The sequence below is a fragment of the Perca fluviatilis genome, chromosome 9 (assembly GCF_010015445.1).
Source record: "Perca fluviatilis chromosome 9, GENO_Pfluv_1.0, whole genome shotgun sequence".
NCBI lineage: Eukaryota > Metazoa > Chordata > Actinopteri > Perciformes > Percidae > Perca > Perca fluviatilis.
The window spans coordinates 18,799,063-18,825,108 of record NC_053120.1 but is presented as its reverse complement, the minus strand read 5'-3'; the positions used below and the strand labels follow the sequence as shown (position 1 = coordinate 18,825,108).

At 41.1% G+C, this 26,046-nt stretch overlaps 1 protein-coding gene across 2 annotated transcripts in view; it reads left to right on the top strand.

Moving 5' to 3' along the window:
- The first annotated feature begins 334 nt into the window (after nt 1–334).
- Nucleotides 335–26,046, top strand: part of tsc22d2 (TSC22 domain family 2) — a 42,175-nt gene continuing 16,463 nt past the window's right edge. The window contains exons 1-2 of one of the 2 annotated variants that reach the window (XM_039811091.1): nt 335–2,740; nt 21,715–21,786. In XM_039811091.1, coding sequence (XP_039667025.1) covers nt 1,182–2,740; nt 21,715–21,786 — 1,631 coding nt within the window. In that variant the 5' untranslated portion in view covers nt 335–1,181. The remainder of the gene's footprint in view (nt 2,741–21,714; nt 21,787–26,046) is intronic. The other variant, XM_039811092.1, reaches the window with a different exon arrangement.

Here is a 26,046-nt window from a genome sequence, read left to right as displayed (position 1 = left end):
GGCATGTCCCGCCCTACTTTGCCTTACTCTGCCTCTGATTGGCTTACCTTGACCTAACCCTAGCCAATCCCACTCCTTTTGCCTAAACCTGACCAGCCCAACCAACGAAGACAACGAGTACTAGCCAATCAGAGGGAACGTAGGCGGGTCATTTAATTTATATGGGTGGGCCAACGTTGCCATGCCGTTCTCTTACATCCGTGGGCTATGCCTTTGCCATCCTAGGTAAAACAAAAAAATTGGCCTACAGGGGGTGGGACGTTAACCGGAAGCTATGACGGCGTCGGCGACAGAAATTGTTTTTTTAGCCAAGTAAAACTAATGTATCTATTTTATAATTGTAGACAGCCTCACCAACTTGCTAGGCAGTACATTAGATTAGATAGGAGTTTGTGGCGTCGTTGAATTGAAAATATAATTTTTTGAGATAACAGAAAACTAGTTCCCCTTAATACCCAGGATGCATTTCGCTTTTGCCATCTTGTCGAGTGGTTGGGTTGGAAGAGCGGCAGGCAGGAGTTAGCCACCCGTTAGCTTACTGCAGCTGTGGTAAAGTGGTTATCTGTCAGCTAGCTGCTAGTAGCAGCTGCCAAAAGTGAGCTGTACACACGGCAAGAGGCAAAACTTTACCGACTTTGAGACGTTTTGTCTGTCTACCGGTGGATTATATGTTCTTTTTGGAAAGCCAGTGGATTTGTTTACATCATGATGTCGCACATGCTGGTACCGAGGTAGGGAAAACTAGCTAACATCAGCTAACTTAGCTAGTCAGCGAGAAATACATCTACAGCTGAGAGGGAAGAGTGGGCTGCGAGACCGGGCCCGCCTCAGACTAAAGTACCGGTGGCAGCTGCTGAACAAGAACTTTGAGAAGGGCCTCTTTGAAACTCCGCTGCCGGGACACAAGGAAGGCCAACCGGGTGTCAGAGAGGCCGGAGGAGGTGAACGGCAGTCGCCCGTGTGCTGTGACTGGACACCGCGGAGCGTTTCGGGAGTTTCGCAGGATCTGGCCCCGGTTGAGAAACTTTTCTCAGACAAGAGAGAGGAAGAGGAACGGTATGGAAACGTCCTGTGACGGTACGTGTCTGTGTCATATCCCTCAGCTGTGAATTACTTCGCAAGGCATTAGTCCAGCACTTTGTTTCATCTGGGAGCAGACGGACTTGACGCATATAGTCAACATGTCGAAAATGCCGGCGAAGAAGAAAAGTTGTTTCCAGATCACGAGTGTAACGCAGGCTCAGGTGGCGGCCAGCAGCGTCACCGACGACACCGAGAGCCTGGACGATCCGGACGAGTCCCGGACAGAGGACGTGTCGTCGGAAATATTTGACGTTTCTCGGGCCGACCTCGGGGTGTGTGAGATGAGTTCATCCGAGGAAACCTTAAACAACGTAGGAGAGCCTCACGAGGGCCAGCCGCCCACTACAGGTCCTGTCAACGGGGGACTCTGTTATAAAAGTATGGTCACTGGTCGTGTCACCCCACATAATTTAGGAGGAAGTGCACCTGTGCCAGCTGCAACTCAACCCTTTGTTCCGAGCTCAGCCACCCATCCGTCAGTCAGTAATACAGTCAGTAATTCTACCACTGTCTCTACCAATGTGGCTCACACAACTCCTGTTAACACCAGCTGTAGTTCCCGTTTCAGGGTCATTAAACTTGACCATGGTACTGGAGAGCCCTTCAGACGGGGCAGGTGGACTTGCACTGAGTTTTACGAGAGAGACTCAGATTCAAATGTTAATCGAACTGTGGATAGCATAAGGCCAACTGTCACCCTTGATCACAGTATAGACCGGGACAGTGGGCTAGGGGCCACAAGTAACTCAGTGGTCACTAGCAGTGCTTTTTCCACACAGGCGTTGGAGAACACCGTGGACAGTGGCTACTCCCACCCTTCAGAGCCTCTGCAGCAAGGCTACAGCTTGGCTCCTCAGATAGGGAGCGGAGCAAGTGCCTTCCAGCCCACAGGGTATACAACTACAGCATCACAGCAACCTCAGGCTCAGGTCAACATGCAGCCTGTTGCTCCCCCGACCTTCCTCTCTAACAGCATCAATGGTGTGCACCATGGTGCCATGCATCAGATGTCTCCCATTATGCCTCCCGCCACGCAGGCCCAGCAGTTTGCCTATTCTACTCATCCTACTGGCCTCTCAGCAGGCCAGCCAGACTTTCGTCAGCAGCACTTTGTTTCAAGCACTCAGAACCTTCCCATGTCTACCCTCCTTGTGGGGCCTCCTATCAGCCAGGTACCATCACCTCTAATCACCCCTGCTGGTCCAGGAGCCCAAGGGCTGGGCGGAGAGGGAGCCTCCGCCCAGGGCCTCCTGCTGCAAGTGGGCAATACGTCAACCATGGCACCCATCCTTCAAGGCATTGCCCCAGCATCTTCCACCACCACCACCTCCCACAGCGGTGTCCAGAATGCACCTGCCACAGTGCTCAGTACCACCAACACCGCTCCAGGAGTGCCAAGTCAGGCACCGGGCACAGGAGGACTTGTCAAGCAGCCCCAAGGAGCCCACGGAGGAGCAACAACGTGCCTTCCCTCCGTCTTCAGTAACCAGGCAGAAGACAGCAGGCAGAAGTCTGATGCCCTACCTGAGTCCAGTGCTGTTGTGGTGCCAGGGAAAGATGCTGTAAAGCCTTTCTTGGGGGATGGCCTCAACCTGCCCACTCCTGCTGTCAACAGCCTGTTTGGCATCCATATTTCCATGGATGTGGATGAGGACAGGTAAGAGGGTATAATATAAAAAGGCCTATGTGAAATGAGTCCACTGCCATAAATGTTGTTTGCTGCTTTTTTTTGTTCAGCTGTGGGCATCAGTAATGCAATATTATGGCATTGATATCGGTTTGCTAGAGTGTATGAGCAAAAGAGGCTACAGTCTTTAACTGTAGCAGCATTGACAAATTGTTGGAGATAGTAAGTGTGTATCTGGAAGTTTGCCCTCATTTTAAACATTCTTGTTGCATTTTACTGCAGTGTGATCATACTCCGCTCTGTGGAGAACGCCTCTCCCTTCACCAGTGCCAAAATTAAGCACACAAAGTGTTTGGTTGTACTTTTTGTAAATTCTGTTTCTCTGTGTAAAGTAAATGTAAATTGAGAGGAAGGAGTAGTAGTGAGCCAATGAAAAGTGGAGACAGGAGGAATATTCTGTCTTTGTCATTAATAGGTGACCGACAAAACATTGTTTAGTTACTTGCCTCTTTACACACCCTCAGCCCCCTCCCTCAAGCTTCCATCCCTCAAGCTGTATTCACTGTACTAGGTGTTTAGGTTAGGGGGCATTAACAAGACATTTTTTTTTTTAGAGGTTACAAAAATTTATGTAATGGGAGGAGAGTTTTTTTTGGGGGGGGAGATTGTTGTGTGCAGAGGGGAGAAACGTGTGTTGTCATATATTTCATGAAAGGAACAGCCATTTTTTTTTTTTTTTTTTTTTTTTTTTTTTTTTTTTTTTTTTTGTTTTTTTTTTTTTTTTTTTTTTTTTTTTTTTTTTTTTTTTTGTGTGTTTTTTTTTTTTTTTTTTTTTTTTTTTTTTTTTTTTTTTTTTTTTTTTTTTTTTTTTTTTTTTTTTTTTTTTTTTTTTTTTTTTTTTTTTTTTGTGTGTGTGTGTGTGTGTGTGTGTGTGTGTGTGTGTGTGTGTGTGTGTGTGTGTGTGTGTGTGTGTGTGTGTGTGTGTGTGTGTGTGTGTGTGTGTGTGTGTGTGTGTGTGTGTGTGTGTGTGTATGGTGATGCTGATGCTGGCAGCAGGACAGGATGTGTCAGGGAGGTGGAGAAGACAGACAGACGTGCGCACAGACTCACACACTTGTTGCAGTGACAGCAGGCCGAGCACGTAAGCCTGCTGTAGCAGCGATGACATGGCCAGACTGAATCAGCAGGATGATGTGTTGACATGTGCTGACCTGTTAGGTAGATCAGGGCAATATATTGACAACATGATATGAGACTAGATTAGGGCTGCAGCTATCAATTATTTTATTAATCAAGTATTCTACCAATTATTTCATCGATTTAAGAAATACTTTTGTTTTATTGAAGAGCAATAATATACAATAATTTGGTTTAATTTTCGGATAAAAGCAAAATTTTTATTGCCTACACTGCTTACAGTATCATCTCTCAAAAAACTAAACAACAAGGAAAAAAAGCCTAGTGAAATAGTGTCCCATATAGGGCTGCTGAAATTAAAGTGTAAAATGTTATGTCTTTTAAATCAGATTTAATTCACACATCCTTAGTCCAGTCGGTTAGTCTGCAAAAATGTTTAGAAGATCATTTCCGTCATTTAAACCCCCCCTATTTTTCAACTAAATAAGATCAACAGTTTGGGTGCTAGTTGAGTCAACACCAAACTGAACATTGCTAAAAAAGTTCCTGTTGATCACTTCTGCACCAAACGTTTTTACAAGGCATCAGCGTGCTTGGTAACTATAAAATAAGAATGTTGGACAATAACATTGTGGACAGTGAACCACAGAAATCACTGCATGCACAAAAGCTTATATCTAGTTTTAACAAAACTTTGAAAAGTAATTTATTCTATAATGAAAAGTACACAATGGCAACTTTTATATTAAGACTGGATACGCCCCTATATCACCTATGGACTTTGCCTAAATAATAAGAACAGTGGAACTGTTTTTGTCGCTTCTCTATATGGATTCTGCCCCCTGCATACTTACACACTATGTCAAATTTTGGTTAACCACAAAACTTGTGCAGTTTTGGGTGAGGTTGTGGGGCCCAAAGGCAAGATGGCAGTCATAGGCATACTTAAACTGTCATCAGTTGTAATTAAAATGCCTTGATAACTTCCATGTAACAAAATAAAGATTTCAAAGAACACACCCCAATATAACCGGATGGATTTTCAAACTCTTTTCAGAGGTGCATTGTTCTGTGCACGAGCGCAGCCTCGTTGGGGAATCTGTTCCAAGTTTCATTGTTTGGTTCTGTTTTGAGTTAGTCCATCACAAAAGTGGAACAAAGCATTGTGGGTGTGGAGTTGTGAGATTAGAATGATTTCCCCTCAGCTTGGAATGGTTAGCATATCTGCTCAGCACGCTGTATCTCTGCCAAATAAAGTGGTGAAGTTGCCCCTGGGACAAATTGGTTTCCTTCGATGGGAGCAGTTTGGCCTTTTAACTGAATTACTCCTCCCAGGACCGACCACCCTGCCCTCCCCTGGTACGGTCTCAATTAGAATATGAATTATTAATCCATCATAGATTGTATTTCTCAAACTGAGGAACAGTGGTATCTTTATTGCGCAGTGGAGAGAAATGCAGCCTGGAGTTTATTGTGGTATACAATTTACTGTATAACATTACATTTTATCCAGAGGAGGAGCACAATAACTGAGCGAGAACCTCATTGATTAATCTGATTGATGATGTGAATGAATAATATATAATTGATGAATTGTGTACATCCCAATTATTAATTTTTTCCTGAATGACCTCCACATTTTACTACTCTGCATTGCTTTAATTTGACTCTTCCTCTGCTATCTGAAGTATTTGCTCGAGGCCTGCACTCACTTCACTCGACCCCTCATTCTTCCTCTCCCTCACAACAGCCTGACACTGTTGGTTGCTGTTTTTCATGAGGCATTTCCAGTGTCCCAGTTTTACTTGAACACTGTTTGACTTGTTTGACAGGGCTTAGAAGGTAGGAAGGTGGTAAGGTCTGCACCTGCCTGCTTTTTCAACATTACCCTGCCTCACCTTTGTGAATATACACATTCACATTTGAGAGTGGCCCATTTCAGCCACAGTCTGCTGTTGGCTACTGAAGAGTATGTAATACAAGAGCCTTTGTGAAGGTTACGGTCCCTAGTCAGAATGGGGATTCAAACCTACCACCATCTAGTCACAAACACAGTTTTATAAACTTAAGTTTGTTTCGGTCAGATTAAAAGACTGCCGCTTGTATCAGCAAGCAAACCGATAAACTTGGGCCAACAAAAGAAAAGTAAACCATCTTCCAAATGTACAAACCACCTCAACATATCGGATAGCCAACATATGATGTCACCATGTAATTGTGGAAACTCAAATACCCACAAGATGAATTTCTCCTCACACACATTGAATGTCACATAAAGTTGTAATCTGATTGGAAGCTTTCTGAAAGTTCAGCTGCAAAGTGTGCGTGTGAGTTCAACTTGGTGGAAATTGTGAGTCGTCCACCTCCAACTGGGGTGCAGTGGCTCCTGCAGTTCGGAAAACAATGGTTGAACTGGTGGAGAGTCATTTCTTGAAGAGACACTTGCGGTGAACAGCCTTTTTCAGTTGGACAAATTTGACTTTAAACAACTTTTTGCATGCCTAGAGTGATAACAAATTGTCAAAAGTGTTATTGACTGATTATTTTACACCACACATATGCCATTTTAATTTAACTTTATTCTAGAAGAGCCTACCTCCATTGATCGTTAGTCTGAATATGCACATGTTCAGTACTTGTACTGTAGCGCCTCTGTCGGTTTTACCTCTTGGCAGTTTGACAGTTTAACACAAAGGGGGAGGGTTTAGGGTCAGGTTTGGGATTGTGTGTGTGTGTGTGTGTGTGTGTGTGTGTGTGTGTGTGTGTGTGTGTGTGTGTGTGTGTGTGTGTGTGTGTGTGTGTGTGTGTGTGTGTGTGTGTGTGTGTGTGTGTGTGTGTGTGTGTGTGTGTGTGTGTGTGTGTGTGTGTGTGTGTGTGTGTGTGTGTGTGTGTGTGTGTGTGTGTGTGTGTGTGGTTGCAGCAGTGCCTGGAAACAAGGGAGCAGCTTATTTTCCACAGATAGCTGACCTGCCTGAACTTCCAGGGGACACATTCCAGGAGCCCTGAATGGCTGTGATTGTGGGACGCCCCGGGCTGAGCAGACGGGTCTGCACCAGCTCTGTTTTTGGGCCGGACCATTGGCCCTGCCTCCTCTCAGTCTCCCTCTAATGTGTCTGTTCTGGCTCTTTTCGTTTTTGTCAGTCCCTAACTGAGCTTTTAACACTCTCCCACTCTGCTGCTAAACTGCTGAGGCATTTTTTTCCCTTCCCATTCACATTGCCTTTTCTAGTTTAATTAATCAAGCGAGACGCCTCAGTTCATAGACAAAACTCTCTTCTCTTTGCTTTTAAATTGGGGTGAAAGTTGGTGCTGAGCAATCCCCAGCATTTTTGTAAAAGCATAGTAACTGACCGGAGTTTGCTTTTAATGATGTCTCCTCGAACTACCCTCATATTGCTCATTAACAGTTTTCAGCTAATTCGGCCCTCTTCCCAAAGACAATCCTCCTCTCCTGCACACAGGCAGAGCAAAAATAATGTCTTCATTTTGTGATGGTACAGTACATTTTGTTTGATTTTAAAACATGCCAAACATGTAATATTCTAATACATTTTCAAAGATCTGAAGAGGCCAGCTGTGTTAGGCAAAGTGGTTGACTAAGTTAGCATAGCAGGACCCACCCTGTTATCTCAGCAAGATGTGGTCAAGGGATCACTTCCAATTAGAGTGGACCTGCCAAAGCAAGTAAACAACCATGCTCCTGGCAGCCTACCATAACTAACTCAATTTGTGCTGGAAGCAGGGCCATTGAATCAGCCACAGAGTATGTTGCAGGCTGTTCCAGGAATAAGTACAGTGTTTAAACTGTTGGTGTGTGTTCTCCTTTCCTAAATGGTCTCAGAACAGGTTAGACCCCTTTTTTTTTTTTTTTGCTTGGTTGGTGCATGTTAAGTATGCACTGATACTTTGTACATTGAGAGGGGTGGGCTACGTTGAGCTGATGGATTATGTAATGCTCCAGGGTATGTGTTGTAACTTCAGATGTTAACAATTTGAGAATGTAATGAATCAAGAATATATTAACCAAAAATACATTTGTCTTTAGCGTGTTCTTATTTTACACATCGGTTCCATCTGATGGAAACAGTTTTATTCAGAAGCTGGATGCCAAATTTTCATACAGTAAGGATAACTGACCAGGAGCCAGAGTTTTTAGACTGGTCTGTAGTGTTATGTCAGTTTTTATGTTGCTCTTAGATTAGTCTAATGCAAGTTTCACAAAAATGAAGACTATTTTAAGGCTAGCCCCATGACTAAGGGCGCTGACACATCAGGCCGATTATCGGCCGTGGGACAGTCCGGCGAGGTCAGTGACTCAAATCTGTTCGGTGTGTCCCGTGCCGTCGTCTGTCTGGGGGGCTGTCGGCGTTCATTTTGGCCGACCTGACATGTTCGGTCGGCGGCAGGGCAGTCGGGACTCACCCGGAAATGGGGAGCGGGATGAGGTGACTAGAGTCTCTCAAAATATGACGAAAATCTTTTAAACTGACCTTTGTTGAACTGAAATGAAGACAGATTCAGCAACTGCACGGCCTATTTCTCGCTTAAAATGTTTTCAGAAACACGTTTCAGTGAACTATTTTTGTACAATATGAGATCGTATTCTGAACGGCAGCCAGGACAGTCTGGCTTAGAATTTCCGGAGAAAACAAACCCATGTGACACGTTCGTCCAATCAGCTGCCGGTTTTCATTTCTTGGGCAACATTACAGATTAGCGCCGCCTGCTGTTATAGAGATGTATTACGTCTCGTCTCCTCTCGTCTTTTTGGTCTGTTCTGTGGCAGGTTTTTGGACCTCGGGGACGCGACTGATCATATCGACGGGGTTTTGTGTCAACGGTCGGCTGTCGGCTAAATGTGTCTACACCTTAAGAACCATGTTCCCATGCTAACAATCAGTGAAAAAGAGAAAAGTGTGGCTCATAATTTGTGGTTTACTAACAATGTTGTGAAGTGAGTATTAAGAAGGGAAAAAGCTTTTAGAGACCGCCATTACCTGTTGAAATATTCAGCAGAGATATTGTTAGTTGTTTTGCTTGTCCAAGGAGACTATCCTGTGCCACTGCATCTCAGATCTGCTGCTGCTGGAGTCGGGGCTGTGTGGTTTGAATCAGTTCTTCTGTCGGCCATGTTTTTTATTTAAAAAAAAAAATAAAAAACCCAGACTTGATGGCAAATTAGTTTACCCAGACTTGATGGCAAATTAGTTTTACTTAAAGTGGCTATATGTAACTTTCAGTTTGTGTTGATTCTAGCTGCACTTTGGACAAAAGTGTTAGTGTTTTTACCACACCTGCTGTCGTTAAGGTTTTTAAGGTGCTGTATTGCCCACTATATTACCGAGTTAGCGTTACCGGGAGGTCTTATAGTCACAATGAATGTTTTGCTCAGAACTAATTAAAGCCCTAGTTTGAACTGTTTGGCAATAAGATATTTAAGTGTGTCTAAAACAAAACCCTTCTTGACATCTGTGCTGTTTCCTCAAAGGTCACCCATCGGATATCCGATTTTGTTGTCTCGTACCCTTTTGGTTTACAGTAAAGTCAGATATTCTGACACAAAATTGAGGAAGTGAAAGAGAGAAAACAAGCACTGGGCAGAATTGGCCTCATCTCAGAGTTTGTCTTATGCTAATGATGAGAAATAATAAATCTCAAAGTGCAGTGGTGAAAAATATATTTCAGAGCAAGAAAAACCATTATAGGGAAGGGGTAAATGAAGTGGTTTGGTGATTCAGCAGTTCTAGGACAATGCCTTTTTTGTAGAGGCTTTTAAAGCGGACTGCGGGTCAGAGCTTAGTCTTCAGGCATGGAGGAAAATATTTGACTAGAGGTCTGTGGGATATTAATGTCTTTAGCTCTAAATAAGTTGCTGGAGAAAATGTTGAGCTGTGTCTCAGCCATTCGGTCTCCCAGAGTGTGAAGCAAGGGCTGAACAACAGGGTTTCAGTGCCGGGGCCCCCCCTGGAGACCGAGTTGACTGAATAGTGAGTAATGAGGATGTGTTGAAAGCATGGCGGGCAGATGCATTTGAGTCATCCATCCTCTTCTGTGCTCTTGCTTGCTTTCAATGGGTGTCGTGTGTGTGTGTGTGTGTGTGTGTGTGTGTGTGTGTGTGTGTGTGTGTGTGTGTGTGTGTGTGTGTGTGTGTGTGTGTGTGTGTGTGTGTGTGTGTGTGTGTGTGTGTGTGTGTGTGTGTGTGTGTGTGTGTGTGTGTGTGTGTGTGTGTGTGTGTGTGTGTGTTTGGCTAAGCGAGTTGAAGAGAGGCTCCAAGTTTGAAGAAAGAGAGTGAATAAGAGATTATAGGGGTGCTCATGTTTGGCTTATTCTCGGCGTCTCCAGGGTCTTGGAGTTTTTTGTTTTCTTCAGTTTCTTTTTCATTTACCAATCACTGCCTGCCTTGTTTTTTTCCAGTCTGTCCCAAACTTCTTTCTCATGGCTTATCTGTGGGTACTTAAGTCCACACACAGTGAGACAAATCACTTCTAGGATATAAATTATAAGATAATCCTTGAATTCAGTTTTACTGTTTTAAATGTATGGATGCCACATTTCTCCAATGAACGTGTGTGTATATGTGTGATGTGTGTGTATGTATGTATATATGTATGTATGTATGTATTGTGTGTATGTGTATATATGTATGTGTGTGTGTGTGTGTATATATGTGTATGTGTGTAAATTTTTTTTTTAGTATATAAAAAAAAAAAAAAAAAAAAAAAAAAAAAAAAAAAAAAAAAAAAAAAAAATTTTTTTTTTTAACTATTATGTGAGTGTTCAGTTAACCAGTCAAAAATGGACAAATCTTAATTATCACAAAGAAATGCAGAAAATCCTCACGATTGAGAAGCTCGAACTAGGGATCGTTTGGCATTTTTGCTTGAAAAATGACTTAAGCAATGAATTGATAGCACATCAATATCTATATTTTTTATAGAAAATCTATCTTGTCAGGTTGTGAATGTTTAGCACAGCAGTGGATTCACTCTCAAGTGTTTTTGTTTTGTTTTCTTCCACAAGTTCTCATCAAGTGAGTAAACGTGAGCACAACCTGCTCTGAAGGCCAACTAAGGTTATGGATCTAACATCGAGGCAGGCAATGCAAGTTCTTCAGGGTGCTTTTTTTTTCCTCCTGTCTTCAGCTGAGAAAGGCGCAGGTTTTGCTAGAACCTACGTTTCCTGCTTTGCTTTGATGTCCGCTTTCATATTCTGTCAAACACTTCCTCTTTTGTCTTCTTCCTCTTCTTTTTCTCGAAACAACTTCGCCTCGAGTGTCTACTCTCGCCAGCGGAGAACCACTGTCTGCCCCCCCCACACACCTCCTCCAGTGTCTTACAATGAGCAGGTCTTTGCAAGGAAACGGACGTGAGTCATTGTGGCTGGGTAGACTGATAACGGTTTATTCGCTCATTGGAAACGGCTGTGCCAAACCGATGGTACCTCAGCTTATCACTCAATCAGGTTTGATTTGTCATAAGTGCCTAAACTCGTCATCACGATGGAGAGCAACCATCGTGATGTCCCCCCCCCCCTGTCCAACACACTAATCCTAGTTGCGGGCGCTGGACGGGAAATTGACAAGTGCGTCGGTCTTAAACTAGCAAAGACAGGACATAGGGCTCCTTAAGTGGAAGCTATTTTTTCCCCCTTTACGTGCAATGGTATATTAGGTTATTACTGTCGCTCTGTTGAAGGCAAACGTCCCACTGTACTGTCTTTACGCAGATCACGGACATCTGATTGACTTTACTGCACCGTACTTAAGTGAAAGTAGGTCAAGTTGTAAAACCTACCAGCAGGGCACCATTCACCATTTATGTAAAGCTACCAGCTACCACCACCCCAACACCCCCCTCCCGGGCCCGACGACGATATCATCGTCCATCACGATGTTTTACTGTAAACATCGCGTAAACTGTCAATTTAGGGGACATCGCCCAACCCTACTTCATACTGTTGTGAATCAGACTCTGCTTACTTGATTTCTTTAGAAGAAATGCTGAAATCTATAAAAACTCAAGTTGTCATTGTGATGATCAGAGGCCTTTCACCCGTTTTGAATCTTGGCTATTTTAACACTGTCAGTCCTTTTTTATCTTATATGAACCATCATCAGGCATGCTGACCTCTTGGTTAACACTATGGTGAGGTGTGATGACTTGTTCATTTTGAACTTTCACACTATCATGCCTCTGTCTCATCTGAGTCAGCGTCTAAGTTTAACATGTTAGAACATTTCCCCCATATTCGTATCTATCTTACAACAGTGAAACAAAGGTGAAAAAGTGTGCAAAGTAACATCTCATGTTAACTGAAGAGGGTCACTTAAAACCCTGTGGAGTTATCTTTTGTAAAAAACAAATGCTTTTTTAGTTGATATTTATTTTTTTTAATCTATCAATCAATCATAATTTAGATTTCTACATTTGGCGCCCCTGTGTGCTGCTCTGTCACTTTGCTACTTTGCTACCATCATATTTTAAGAAACACTTTAAATAAGTGTAAGGGTTAACATGGCATTACCAATTTTTGTATTTGTACAACATTGAATTTTATATGGTTCAGTACGTCGGTTATACAATTTTTATACTGAGAAATTAAATGTGTAATGTTTTTTTTTTTATTAAACTAAAGAGACAAGAGAAAAACGGAAGTAACACAGTAGAGATGAAGTGTGATAAACAAATTAGAGGATTTGTTTGGATCAAAGAATGCCCAACAAAGCTAGGCAAAACTGCTTTCTGTCCAATCTGTCCAAGATGTTTGGTGCTCTGCGCCATGGATGTATTCAGAGAACTGCGCCCCTCTCTCTGTCAAAACGTGCAGGGGCGAGGACAGAGAAGCTCGCGCTTAGCACTCTCAGGTACCAAAATTTGGCTCTGATTGATTTAACGTGAATCGGTACTTGGTAATCGGACGTAATTCGGTCGGTACCCTAAAAAGTAGAGTTGGGTACCCAACCCTAATCGTTACCATAAGCATAATGTGCACAGTAAAATAATACGTTTTCAGACATTAAGGATTCAATCTAAAAAGGCAGACTGATCTCATAAAGTGCCGTATGTACGACACGCCAATTCGTATGCCATTTTGGCGTGTTATCAAGACGCATAATTGCTTTATAGCGTGTTTATCAACGCAATTCGCCCACCATTGACCTACATTACGAGTGAATTTTCGCCGTAGCAGGTTGGTTGGGGTGGTGGATGGGTAAAACACAGGACTTTCACCCAGGATAGCCGGGATCGCGTCCCTCGTGTGGCGATTTTCAACCATTTAAAAAATAAATAATTTTAAGCCTTCCCCAATGTTTCTTTCCTAAACCCAACCTATTTTTTATTTTTTTACACACGTGTGACGTTGCTCTCGCGATAGTACGTCACATTCTCGCGATAACGCGCAACATGGCAACGCCACGTGGTGTGTATGATTACATCTGCTGTATACAGCGTAGACATACACGTGGATAGCTCAAAATGCGTACAGACAACACGCCATTTGGCTTTAGGAAAGTGGCGTGTATGTTTACGCAAAGTCATGATGCCATGTTGAAAAAGGAGTATCAACTTAACAGTGATACACATGATAATGTTGTACTACATTCAGCATCTAGGCCCTCGCTCTGCATTATCCTTTTCTCACGTACAAAGACCTGTAAAGGGAACCATGGCACTGTATGCTTCCTGTACTAGAACAAGCTTTAAAGTTTTACATAAGGGCAGTCAATGTAAAGCTTACAAGACACACCCATTGTACTGTATGTAAAAGGAGTTGCATGTCATTTGTCACAGGAATCTGTTGTGCTTTATCTGCACAGAGATAAATGCAAAAAACCAACAATACAAAACGGCTTGGCTTGGATCAAAGCCAGAGTATGGTATAACAGTTGCACTAACACTTCCATGGTTAGAAGTATGGCTCCTTCTGATACCAAAGTGAAGGAGTGTATGGTAATGTTGTAATGTTTTTTGGATAGAAAATGATTTAAGGAGACAAACTGCCCTGCCAAAAGCTGTTAAGAAACCGGTTCATTCTACCACTTGGGCCAGAGTGAGAGTTTTTACTAAATGGCACACTAATTCTTGTATGTGCAAGCTTTGCCGTTTATAGTCTAGTCATTATAGTGGAAACGGGTAATGTATCTTCCAACTTGAATAAATACAATAAACATTTCATTGGATGCCTTGTTTTAAAATGGTAAAAAATTAAACCTAATCTTCCTATTTAGACTGAAACATTATTGTTCATAGGCAAAACTGTAAATTAGAGTGATAAATCAATCGGCAGGCTTATTGCTCAGCGCCAGGAAAAAGTCACCGGAGAGTGACCGGCCAGTGTTATTACACAGCAGCTGAGAAGCCGAGACAGAAACCGACCTGAGGGCCAGTATGGCAAAGTTCACTTGGCCAGCGTCACGCTCCAGGAACCAATTCTACACTTTATTTAACTGGCAGAGTCAACGAACTTGAGCCCTGCTGGGTGAAATTGAGCAGTTAGGCTGGCTTTGAAGCTCCAGGGTGATGCGATCAGCTGCCACCCAGCTGAATGAGCCACCCCCAGATCCTGAATTATACTGACTCATCGGTACTCATGGTAACAATTATGTGTAACCCGAGCAGAAATTAACACCCTCTGCTTACAAGAATGCTCATATCAGTGTGACATATTTTACTCATCTTTCACTGCCTTTACCTATTTGCTGGTCTTTGCTGATGTGTTCGAGCCTGCCTTTAACATTGCTAAAGCTTGAGCTGTGATCTTATTTACTGAGGTTTTTTTAAGTTGAGTGAGTCATAAATACCCCAGAACAGTTTTTCACACACACAGACTAATATGTGGTGGTGCGCCACACTATCAACACCGGCCGCCGCACATTGCGTTATAATTATTTTTTTTTAATGCTATTTTAAACACGTTCTTCTGCATTTACTTTCCCTGCTCTTCTCAGTCTCTCTGTCACTTGTCTTGCTCACATACACACACACACACACACACACACAGCTCCTCCCACCGTGTGGGGTTTGGTGTTTTTAGCCCCCAACGTCGCCTTCCAGGCAGCGCGGTTATGGTTAGGATTAAGGTGAGGGTTAGCTGCCTGGAAGGCGACATTGGATGGCTTAAAAGACCATCAAGCCCACTGTGCATTCAGTGTCTGTCTCCATAAAGGAGAGAAGACGGCTGGCGAAATTCACAAGTTCATGAAAGGTTGTTATCTATCTCGTGAACACCTTTACACAATCACACGTTCACAATCACCGACCCGACTCTTAGCAAACAAGCCAGTGTGCCTGCTTTAGAAAGTTAACTAGTCGCAAGTTTGCAGTAAAATGCATTTGGGTTGTCGAGGTCAAAACACTATATGTAGCAGCTGTGAATCAAATAAACGTATTATAAATAATTAGAGCTGGGCGATATGGAGAAAATCAAATATCCCGATATATCGATATTGTGGCAATATTGTAGTGTTGACTATTGGTGCTTTCACAAAATATGCACACAATGAGATTTTTGATAATCATCAGTTATGTTGATATAATAACTATGTGGGTAAAGGAAAATAAAGTAACAGCTAGAAGAGTCTGGTAAGTTAAGAAAATTACATCACTCTACTGTAATGCAGCCTTTAAAACCAGGAAAAGACAACACTGTCATATCAGGATATTACGATATCCAAATCCAGAATATCTAGCCTCATATATCGATATTGATATAATATCGATATATAATGCCCAGCCCTATAAATAATGTTATGTCATGTTTTACTCTTGCACTGAATGTTTGCTGCTTCAATCCAGATGAGTATTGAAAAGTATTTTCCGCGACTGAAAAAGGCACGTGTTGAGGATGAGGACCAGTCTGAACCGGAGGTATCAGTCTGAAACAGAGCTCAACAGTCCGACCAGTGTAATTAGTTATGTTATTAATTTGTTTACAATATTTTCAGGCTTTAACCAGTGAAAGACAGGGTCAGGGAGAGATAGAGATAGATTTGTTAGGCATTAAAGTAGCAGAGGACAGCATTTAACAGCGTGTCCTCCTCAGTTATACTTAATGTTACGACAACACCGAACATGAACAAGGAGAGATATTTGTATGCATGTCATGAAGATAAAGATATATTTTCACATGTGCATTCAGCAACATCAAAAAGTCAGCTGCATGAAAAAAAAAACTTCAGGAAAACAACCCGCAGTTCACAACCCAGTGTTTGAAACGTGTTTAGTCTTTTGTGTCGTGTCGCCTGTCCTTATGTTGTTTTTTTTGTTTTGTTTTTTAACTCTTTGGACTTGTTTTTAAGTTATTTTAAAGGGAGAAAATGTAATTTTTTTGCATTCCTTTGAAAGCAGAAGCTTTCCTCAAGTGACCCGAGGGAGCGTGTGTTCATTCAAGCCCATTTAGCAGCTTAAGGATTGAATGGGGTTTACAGGCAAAATTCTTCTTGCGATTCTATTCTTCATTTTGTGCGTGTTGTGCCATGATTGTTAATCTGTCAGAGCCCAGGGATTTGTATTGACATACTTGTTTTCATAAGTTCCTGTTCCACAGCAGGGAGTTGGAACATCATCAAACCATTATGTCATTGTTGTCATATTACGTGTAACAGAGGAGTTTTTGAATGATCACTTTCTGTTCTGAAAACCTTTTGTCATCGCCAATCAAATTATGTAATATCCTGAACCTTTGGTACTGCAGCAAATAGCTCTGCATGTTTGACGTGACAGGGTCTTTATGTGTGATAGAGTTATGACACAAACAAAGCTTATCTATTGACAGAAGTTCTAGCTGCTAAATCCCTTCACGTCAAGCACACATCATGAGACCAGGGAACGGCGTCTCAGATCTGACAGTATAGTGTGACTTCACTCAACCCACCCAATGTGAGACCTAATTTTTGGCACCTATTTGCAGGGTGGTTGCTTAATGTGTAAAGTACTCTAGCCCATTGGTTGATGGCGCTTTTATCTAAATTATCTCACTTGACAATGACTGCATTTATGATCTGAACACCTTTGCCAAACATTGTTTTTGTTAGGAGCACAAAATGTGTTTTAATTGCAAAGACATCGGTCCAGAAGGTATTTTAAATAAAAACTGCACTCCATAAAAGTGCACAGAACTAAGTAAATACTTGATTATGTTTTAACAGATTCTCAGTCATTGTATGATAAAGTTAGTTGCATCTTTTTAATAAGTAATGTAATACTATTCGTTTCATAAGAAGGTATTTTTTCCATTTAAATGGAACTTAAATGTTCCAGTCAAATATGCCAATTAATAATATACACATTTTACAGTTGCCACATAAAATAATGACATCAAAAACAAAATGTTTACATTGTTATTTCAAATGTTGGCTTTGGTCGCATGTCCCTGCTTAATTATGACCTACATTTTACTGGCCTTTTATTTGTTCAAAATGATTAATAGGCAGGCAGAGAGAAGTATCATAATGTTTATTACCCAACTGTTTATTGTCCTGCATTGTTAGTGATACCTGTACAAACTTGCTCTAAAGCGATTTTTTTTAAAGTGAACATTTTTCACCATATCTAGTCAGGTAAATAGACACAGGCAACCTGTTTTACTTTGATGGGTGGGATCAGAAATTACCTCACACTCCCCTAACATCTTGTGGGTTTGGAATTTGATGCAGTCATTCAAATAGTGGACAAGCCTGAGCTGGAGGCACTGCAGGGCTTCTCTCAACAGCAGGGACAACAACAATACATTCTGATGCACTGAAAATGCCTGAGGGGTGCACATACATTCCCAATATGTTTTCTGGCAAATCTTACTATAGGTCAACAAGAATGTTTATGATTTTGCATTACCTACCAAAAAACATTCTGCCTTTTTATTTTGAACACACTAAGCAGCTTATTTGACTGTAGTCCCTTATTTGCTAATATTGCTTATATTTGATTCCATCAACAATGGAATTTCCGACAGCTCAATTAGGCCAAATAAGTTAAGGTCGCAGTGTGACAGAAGGTGAGCTGTGCTGTGTAAAGATGACTTAAATATGATCATAATAAAGGATCTGATTATGTATGATAAGGGCTGCCAGATTATTTAATCTATTTATATACAAATATCTTGTTTTGTCCAACGAAATATGTTCAGTTTACTCTCATATACGACTAAGAAAAGCACCAAATCCTCACATTTGAAAAGCTGAAACAGTTTGGCATATTTGCTTGGGAAAAAAACCCCTAGTCAATAATCAAAATAGTTGCAGATACATTTTCTGTCAATTGACTAATTCATTAATTGTTTCAGCTCCATATCTGATTAGACCTAATGACTGCATTGGTCACAAGCTGTATGAAATATGACAAGTCCATGTTCATTAATGTATAGATTTATTGGGTCGGATTTGTATTTGTGTTGTCAAACTCAAACCTTTCTATATATATATTTATTTATTTATTATATATATATATATATATATATATATATATATATATATATATATATATATATATATATTTATATTTATATTTATTTATTTATTTATTTATTTATTTTTTCACTCCGTCTACCCCAGGCATATTTAAGTTGCTTTTTTCAGTTGTTCATCTGACAGAACTGATGTTCTTCAATTTTAGCCAGTGCCGGTACAGTTGCATTTCTCCTCTTTACTCATACTTTACCTGCATGACCCAAAGCATCTTTTATCACTTTTTTTTTATTTAATGTAGGCATTTTAAGGACATGATTGTGTGTTGAGGTGTAGGCTCTGTCAAATGATTCTTAATGTACAGTGGTACTGTGACTGAATGAAGGACTGCAGCTGCTTTTAACTGCGTTGCTGGTGTAGACATTTTGTTTGTCTTATCTCTTTTAAAAAAAAAAAGTAATGCCTACTCATGAGATGGTTTACCTGGTCTAAAACATAAATTATACCTAGTTCTATACTGGTCTGTGCACAGTACACATAATAAAGAGACAAACGTGTTTGGCGGGCCTTTTAAAGTGGCCGTTACAGTGCTGTGCACAGCATACTACTGCACGCTACATAAAGCACTGAAAAACCCACATCCTTCACGCACACCTCCTACAATTCTGGCTGCAGAGGGTGAAGAAGGTTACTGAAGGGCGTTCAGGTGAGGTGACACGCCTAACTTTTCCCTGTCTCCACTTTCATGAATTTTGAATTGCTGCTTTTCTCTCAGCTTCTTTTAAGATATCTCTGCTTGGCTCCTCTCTGCCTGATGAACTGATCATGCATTCAAAATACTCCCCCTGTCCCAATAAAACCAGGTATTTTGGCTCACCCAGATAGCTGAGCTCACAGCTGCTGTGTTGATGTACTGTATGTTGTTTGTTAGCTCTTTAATCTGCAGCAGTGTCTAAATACCTCACCAGTTCATGAGGAAACTCAAAGGTCCTGAGCTGCTGTTTGTGGGGTGTGGCGCAGATAAATCTGTCATGGGCTCAGCTATAAAAACTCGGCTGCAAATCATAGTTGACAATCGCCAATACAGTAGTGGATGGTTAACCATGCTTTCCTCGTTTTGTAAAATTCTTTTATGCTGCCTGCTTTTGTTTTTCAGTCCTTAAGGGTCTCCTATATAGTGAAACTGTCCACTTTACGGTTTTGTAGACCACCCCTGCTTTTATTGTATGACAAGCCTTTCCTACAAAGTTTTACATTTAGGGTGGAGATGGAAGGGTAACCCAGCTTCAGCACGGCTTGTCCGATTTTTAGAGCTGTTACGTGATACCTCACCTTGTTTCCATTTTTGTTTGTAGCCAGTGGTGTTACCGGAAAGTTGTTTTGGTTTGAAATGCATGCTCTCCTTCTCAGTTTAATGAAAAGCTTTGAATTGAATTGGCCCATCAAAGCATTAAATGCAGATTGGTGTAGAGCAAATGTCACAAGTGAAAACAATTTTTTGGACATGCTGAAAATGTATGCAGTAATGGTACTTGAAGGCACTTTGACCAATAGTTCACCAAATTCAAGTAACAAAAGTTTATTTACAGACAAAGACACAAGACCAAGGCTTAAACCACAGACAGTATATGACTAATAAATAAAACGGAGAGCAAAACAATAGAATCAAACTACACAAGGCTACATTTTCTGAAGAATACTTCCGTGTCCTCTGAGTGAAGTTGAAATATTTTGCATCTTAAAATAAATCTGTCTGTGTTTTTGTAGTTTAAGCTTTTTAAGCTTTTAAGTTTTTAAACTCGGACATCCAGGACTGAGATTTGTTACCAGGTTATATCATTAACAACCTCTGCAAGCAATTACCTCAATGCTGATATTTTAATGTGGTTTTCACCCCTCAGGAAAACCGCCCCTGTTTGGAGTTCACTTTCTCTTCTACAAATCCGTCTGGCCAAGTAGTTGTGGAGTAGTAGTTCATTCATCAACGTTAATAGCTGGCGGGAAAAGTTAACTTCCTGTCCAGATCATCCCCGATCGGTGGTGACCTTTGACATTGTTTACTGCAGATGAACGACCGTTACACACAATATCCCATGATTTAAAAGTGTGTTAGTTAGGGCTGCATGATATGAGGAAAAAAATTACTTGTGTGACGGCTCCTTGGCCTTAAGTCCCTCTGGTTGCTCGGACCTGGGGATTGGCTAATACGGACTGATGATTGACACCCGGAGGAACTGATTGCTCACATGTCCATAAATCGGAGTGCCTGGGCAGTCCCTCTTCCTCTCTCCCTCCTCCAAGGTTGCTTGGTTTGTTTGCAATTTTGGTTGAGTACTTTTGCGTTCTAACATTGCTACACCTTCACACATCCATACACTACACACATTACTGATAAACTGATGGCACGTTTACCTTTTGTTGATTTAATTAAGCAAACGTGTGTTCTCCACATTTTGTCATTCCTTTTGAGCCAGGTCATGACACTTGCGATAAACGCATATTAAAGTGTACTCAGTTCCGCTGCTTTCAGTATTTTGCTAAAATACAACAAATTGTTAAATTTATAAAAAATGAAGTGTGTGTGTGGCCCTAGTGTTAGTATGTGTTGTAGAGTGAAAACGTATTAGTTTAACATCTATCTAAAACAAACAAGTTTAGACTACGTGGGGGTTACTAGGACTGCAGCTACCGATTATTTTAGTAATGGAGTATTCTACCAATTATTCCATTGATTAATCAAGTAATCAGATAACATACTTTTGCTTTATAGTAAATATACAAAAGAGGATTGCTTTTTAGAAAAAGCAACATTTTGTAGATGAGTACATGAGTAGACTGGATGTTTTCTACTGAGATGATGTAGCATTGACGCCCTGTGGAACACCACTTTTTACACTAAATACACTACGGAGTTGTAGTTTTTTTGCAGCTTAAAATGATCCCAAACTTTGTTTTCTCTTGCCTGTCTCTTCCCTTAGCCCCTCACTATTTTCGCTCTCTTCCTTTGTTTGTAATCTGCGCCGTCAGTCTTGTGACAGATGCACCCAGATTTTTATAGTAGTAAACATTTTGCATTATTTCAACAATAATACATTTTTATTTTAATATACTTGAGTCTATACTAGAGTCTGCTAGAAATGAAAGTGATTGGCTGTAATGCAGGTAGTCAGAGACGCAATGGTTATCGACGATAAGGTTTTAGGACTTGAAAAGTAAATATGGCCATAATGCGCTTGGTCTTCGTGGTGATCGTGTCATTCCTGCAAAGAGCTGGGCAATCTGGATCGTATCATCATTTCCTCTGACCTCTCAGTGTGGTCCAGGATCTTCCTCTACGCTCATTCACAATCTCTTTCCCTCTCAAAGCACAGTCTCTTTCCCTCATGTCTCTCTCTCCCGGCATACATGTTTCCTTTCCTTTACTCATGTTTCTCTTGTCTCTGTTTCCTCCCCCATTTAAACGCAGGAACCCGTCCACTGCTTTCTACCAGGCTTTCCGGCCTAGCAGGTTACGAGGGTCAAAGCCTGTCAACGATAGGTATGAGCTCGGGTGTGTTTACGTGTGTGTGTGTGTGTGTGTGTGTGGCCTGTGGCCTGGACTGGCTGACTAAACCAGACCCTGCAACCCTGCGCACCTTGCAAGAAAATGTCCATTTTGACTCATTGTTTAGCTTTTTGAGTCTTGAAGCGTAATTTTTTTTTTTTTTTTTTTTGTCAAAGTGAGACTGTCATCAATTTCCACAGGAGTCCTAATTTGTTTTTAATTGACATTCTCAGTTCGACTTACACTGTTTGCAAGTTAAAGTCAGATGTCATTGTAGTTCCCACCTGATTGCAGTTGCATGAAGTCTTTAGACCCACAATACACATTTTTTACACTCGTAGATTTTATTTGATGAAAAACAATTAAAAAAGTAAAATTATAGTTTCTTTAGATGATGAGTTCCCCTTGTGTTGGATAGGCCTTGGTTAAAAAAAAAACACTAAGTTGAAATAATTTCTTTGGACTTGATTTAAGTGGAGAGATTTAGTAAGTAAGACTAATTTAAATAGCAAGCAAGTAAACACCAAACAGAGACAAAACAAAGAATAAGTGTCTCATTATATTTTAAATCCTGTGTCGTACACATTTCTGCGGTAACAACTACATAACAAGCATAAAGTGCTTGAGGAAAAAACTAAATGTACTGAAGAATCATCACATGAAGATTGTAGGTAGTTGCAAAAACATTCTGCTCTCAGCAGATCAGCAGCAGCTTCATTGTTGCATTCAAAGACAAATGCATCGTTATCTCTACTGTTGAGACCAACTACTGAATTAAATGACATGTCAAGCTGGACATTTCTGCAGCTGCGAGTGTGTAATGCATGGTGAAAGCATGGCACTGTAGGAAGCGCCTGGGCTTTGTGACACTTTTTGCATCTACATTCTGCCAGTTAGAGGATCGGTGCTCGGGTTTCTCTTGCCCCTACTACGTGTTCAGCACAGTGACAGGGGGTTTCAGCACTACAAATAGCTAGGGATGTAATGGTGCATAGTGAATCGGTTATATATCGATTTAAATTTGTAAAGATTGCAACCGGTTGAGAAAAAAAAGAATCGCGATGCAGTTTTTAAACATCCTAGGGCGTGTCACTTGTTAACATACAGCAGGCAACGTTAGCCTACCGTAGGTGGCTTCAAGCCGTTTCACAGTAGCCGCAGCCAAGCTGGCGCGCGCCATCGAATGACAAAGTGGAAACAGGAAGCATGAACGAGCTCGAGGGCAACTGGATGCCAGGACTCTCAGAGTGACTGCAAGTCTCTCTTGTAAACTTACTGGGTTAAGAGGAGTTATTTTATGGTGAATGAAAGGATTGATCCGACGAAGTAGGTCATCCAATCAAATCGAAGCATTGACGTCAATGCTGCTGCCAGTAGAGAGCCGAAGTCACGCCCTTCTATTTCCGGTCCATGGGACCTATCTTTCGAAAAAAATATGAACGAGGGTCAATGGAGAGATAATAATTATTTTTTGGTCCCGTTTGAATTGACGAACATCATATTTGTAATCCATGGCTCAATTCAAACGGGATCAAAAAATTATTTGCTTCTCGCCGTTCACTACCGTTCATATTTTTTCCGAGTTTAGAGTTTAGGTCCCATGAGGTCCACCGGAAGCGGCGGGACTTCGGCTCTCTGTTCTGCCGTTGTTTACCTTTCTGTAGAAAGAGCAAAGTCGGTAGCCTTTCCTCATTAGTGCCACCGCTGTTCAGGAGAAGACTGCAACTAGTGTCGCAACCAACAGCGCGGGTATGACGGGACTTGTGTTGTGTTTAGGTCTGGCTCTGTAAGCTTGTGTTGCATTCAATGTTTTTGTAAAATACCCTTTCAGCCATCTAGTGGTTCTTCTTTTTGTTGTTTTAACAGCAAAGAACTGGTGAAAAAAGTTCTTGTTATTGTTACTACAGTTTAAATAAAGAAGCCTTTCTTTTAATCTTTAATTTTTTCTTTATTTTTTCTTATTTAAGATAAAATACTATTTCAGTTGTACTTTTGATTAGAGGACACATCTGCTGTTTTGCACAGTTTATATAAATAAAGGAATATTTTTCAGTCATTTCATTCTGTTGAAAGAAATCGTAAGAAAATTGTATCGTGAATTTAAAATCGTATCGAATTGTATCGTTACATCCCTACAAATAGCATATCACAGTGAGATAACATGACAGAGGTTGTGTTGTATAACGTCATATTATCTGAAGTCTGTTTTGTATTCTCGGCTGAGAAGCTGGTGACTGACTTGGATCCATTGACACAGGGAAGTGGAGAAACGATTAGTAAATTTAAAGATAACCAGCAACAATTGTAGTCATTTTTCAAGCTTATATGCAAAAGGTTTCAGTCCCTCCAGAAAAACGTGATTATGCGATCGCATAATTCAATGCATAATCAGCCAAAGTCCGCATATTTATACGGGGGCCGCATTTATTTCAAATGCGCCGCACTTTCACCGCATAAATTGCTGATTTCCACGCAAAATATGCGGGGCTTACATGATTTCATAATCCCCGCATTTTCGTTGCAAAAAACTCACATATATCTTAGCAGAAATTTGAAAAATGTTGCGTTTACTTCACACAAGAGCAGCCATTTTCCCCTGTTGCCATGGGAACGTTATGAAGTGACGTAATTACATGACGTAATTACATGACGTGAACATCATCGAAAAGCAGGGTGTTGGGGGAATCACTTTTTTTTCTCTTTTTCATCAAACCGCAGTTTTTGCAAGTTCCCGCATATTCCATTGCATTTTTTAAGAAAACGTGCCGCATAATGAAGGATTTTTGCCCGCAACAATCACAAAAAATTCTGCATTTTTCTGGAAGGACTGAGGTTTGCTGCTTTGAGGTTCTCCGATGTTAGAATTTGCTGCTTTTCTTTGTTTTATACCACTGTAAATTGAATTAAATTGATTTTTGGACTGGTTCGACAAACATGCCATTTAAAGATAGCTTTAGGAAATTATGGTGGGCATTTTCACAGTTTTTACAGACTTAACAAATAACTGAGAAATGCATTGTCTGTGTTGCTGCACGGATTTCAGAGATCATGGGCAGATCTGCCAACTATGAAAAAGCAATCACTTTACTACTTGTTGGTCGTAAAAAGTTTGAATTGGACAAAAAATGGGGGGGAAAAAGATTAATTTGCATAACTGACGTGAAAGAGGAGAGAGGGGGGGAATGACATGCAGCAAAGGGCCGAAGGTCGGAATCGAACCCAGGTCCGCTTCATCGAGGAGTAAACCTCTATACATGGGCGCCCGCTCCACCAACTGAGCTATCTGGGCGCCCTCACATAGAAATATGTTTTATGCAGTTATACTACCTCCATACAGAAGCAAACGCTATTGCTCCACAAAAAGCCATCTTAAAAATGTGGCTCCCTTTCTCCTCATCCTAGTCCTCGTTTTCATCTGCTCACAAATTTGCAGGCTTCCACTGCACATCAACTTATAAATGAAACCATAAACGCTGACTTCATTGGCCTCCATGTATACTTCTGTACGACAGCGCGCTGCATGTGACATCCTTGTTATTGTCCTTTTGAGCATGCAGGTCAGTTCAGTACCCTGAACTGTTCACACTGGCATCTGAAATGGGCCACATTTAATAAATACTGTGAACAGCCAAACAAAAAAATTTGATCTGAGCAATAAATCAGAATTGAGCACTTAGGCTAACTAAGGTTCTCAATGGATTGTTAATTATTCTAAAACATGCAAGTACCTGTCGACCCGTCAGTACTATAGGAATGAATACCAGTTGGTTTTGAGTTGGGAATAAATAAGTTTGTGGTTTGCATTAGTCACAACAGCTTTTTGTTCCCATGTGCTGTCTCATCGAGGCTGTTTGAGGTTCTGACTCCCTGCCATGGATAGTTAAATTGCTACCAACAAACAGCAGCAAACAAACTTTGAAGTTAAGGTGGCAGCATTTCTATGTCTAACAACATGTGGTTGGCTTGTCAAGTCATATAATTATATGATAATTATCAAAGAACGCCAAGGCAACAGTTCCCAGTTTGGATTCCAGGACGCTGGAATTCCGTTGAGCATTGGCAAGAAAATTAGTCATTTTCATTTTGGAATTTTACTTAATAAGCCAGTGGGATGTAGGATTCACTCAGCTAGATTTTTGCAAGTGTAATAACAGGGCTCTAGAGTGCGACCAAAATTTGTAAGGGTGCGACTAAGATTTTCCTAGGTCGCACCGGTGCACCTAATGTCCTCGCATCCGCTGGCTCTCCACGAAC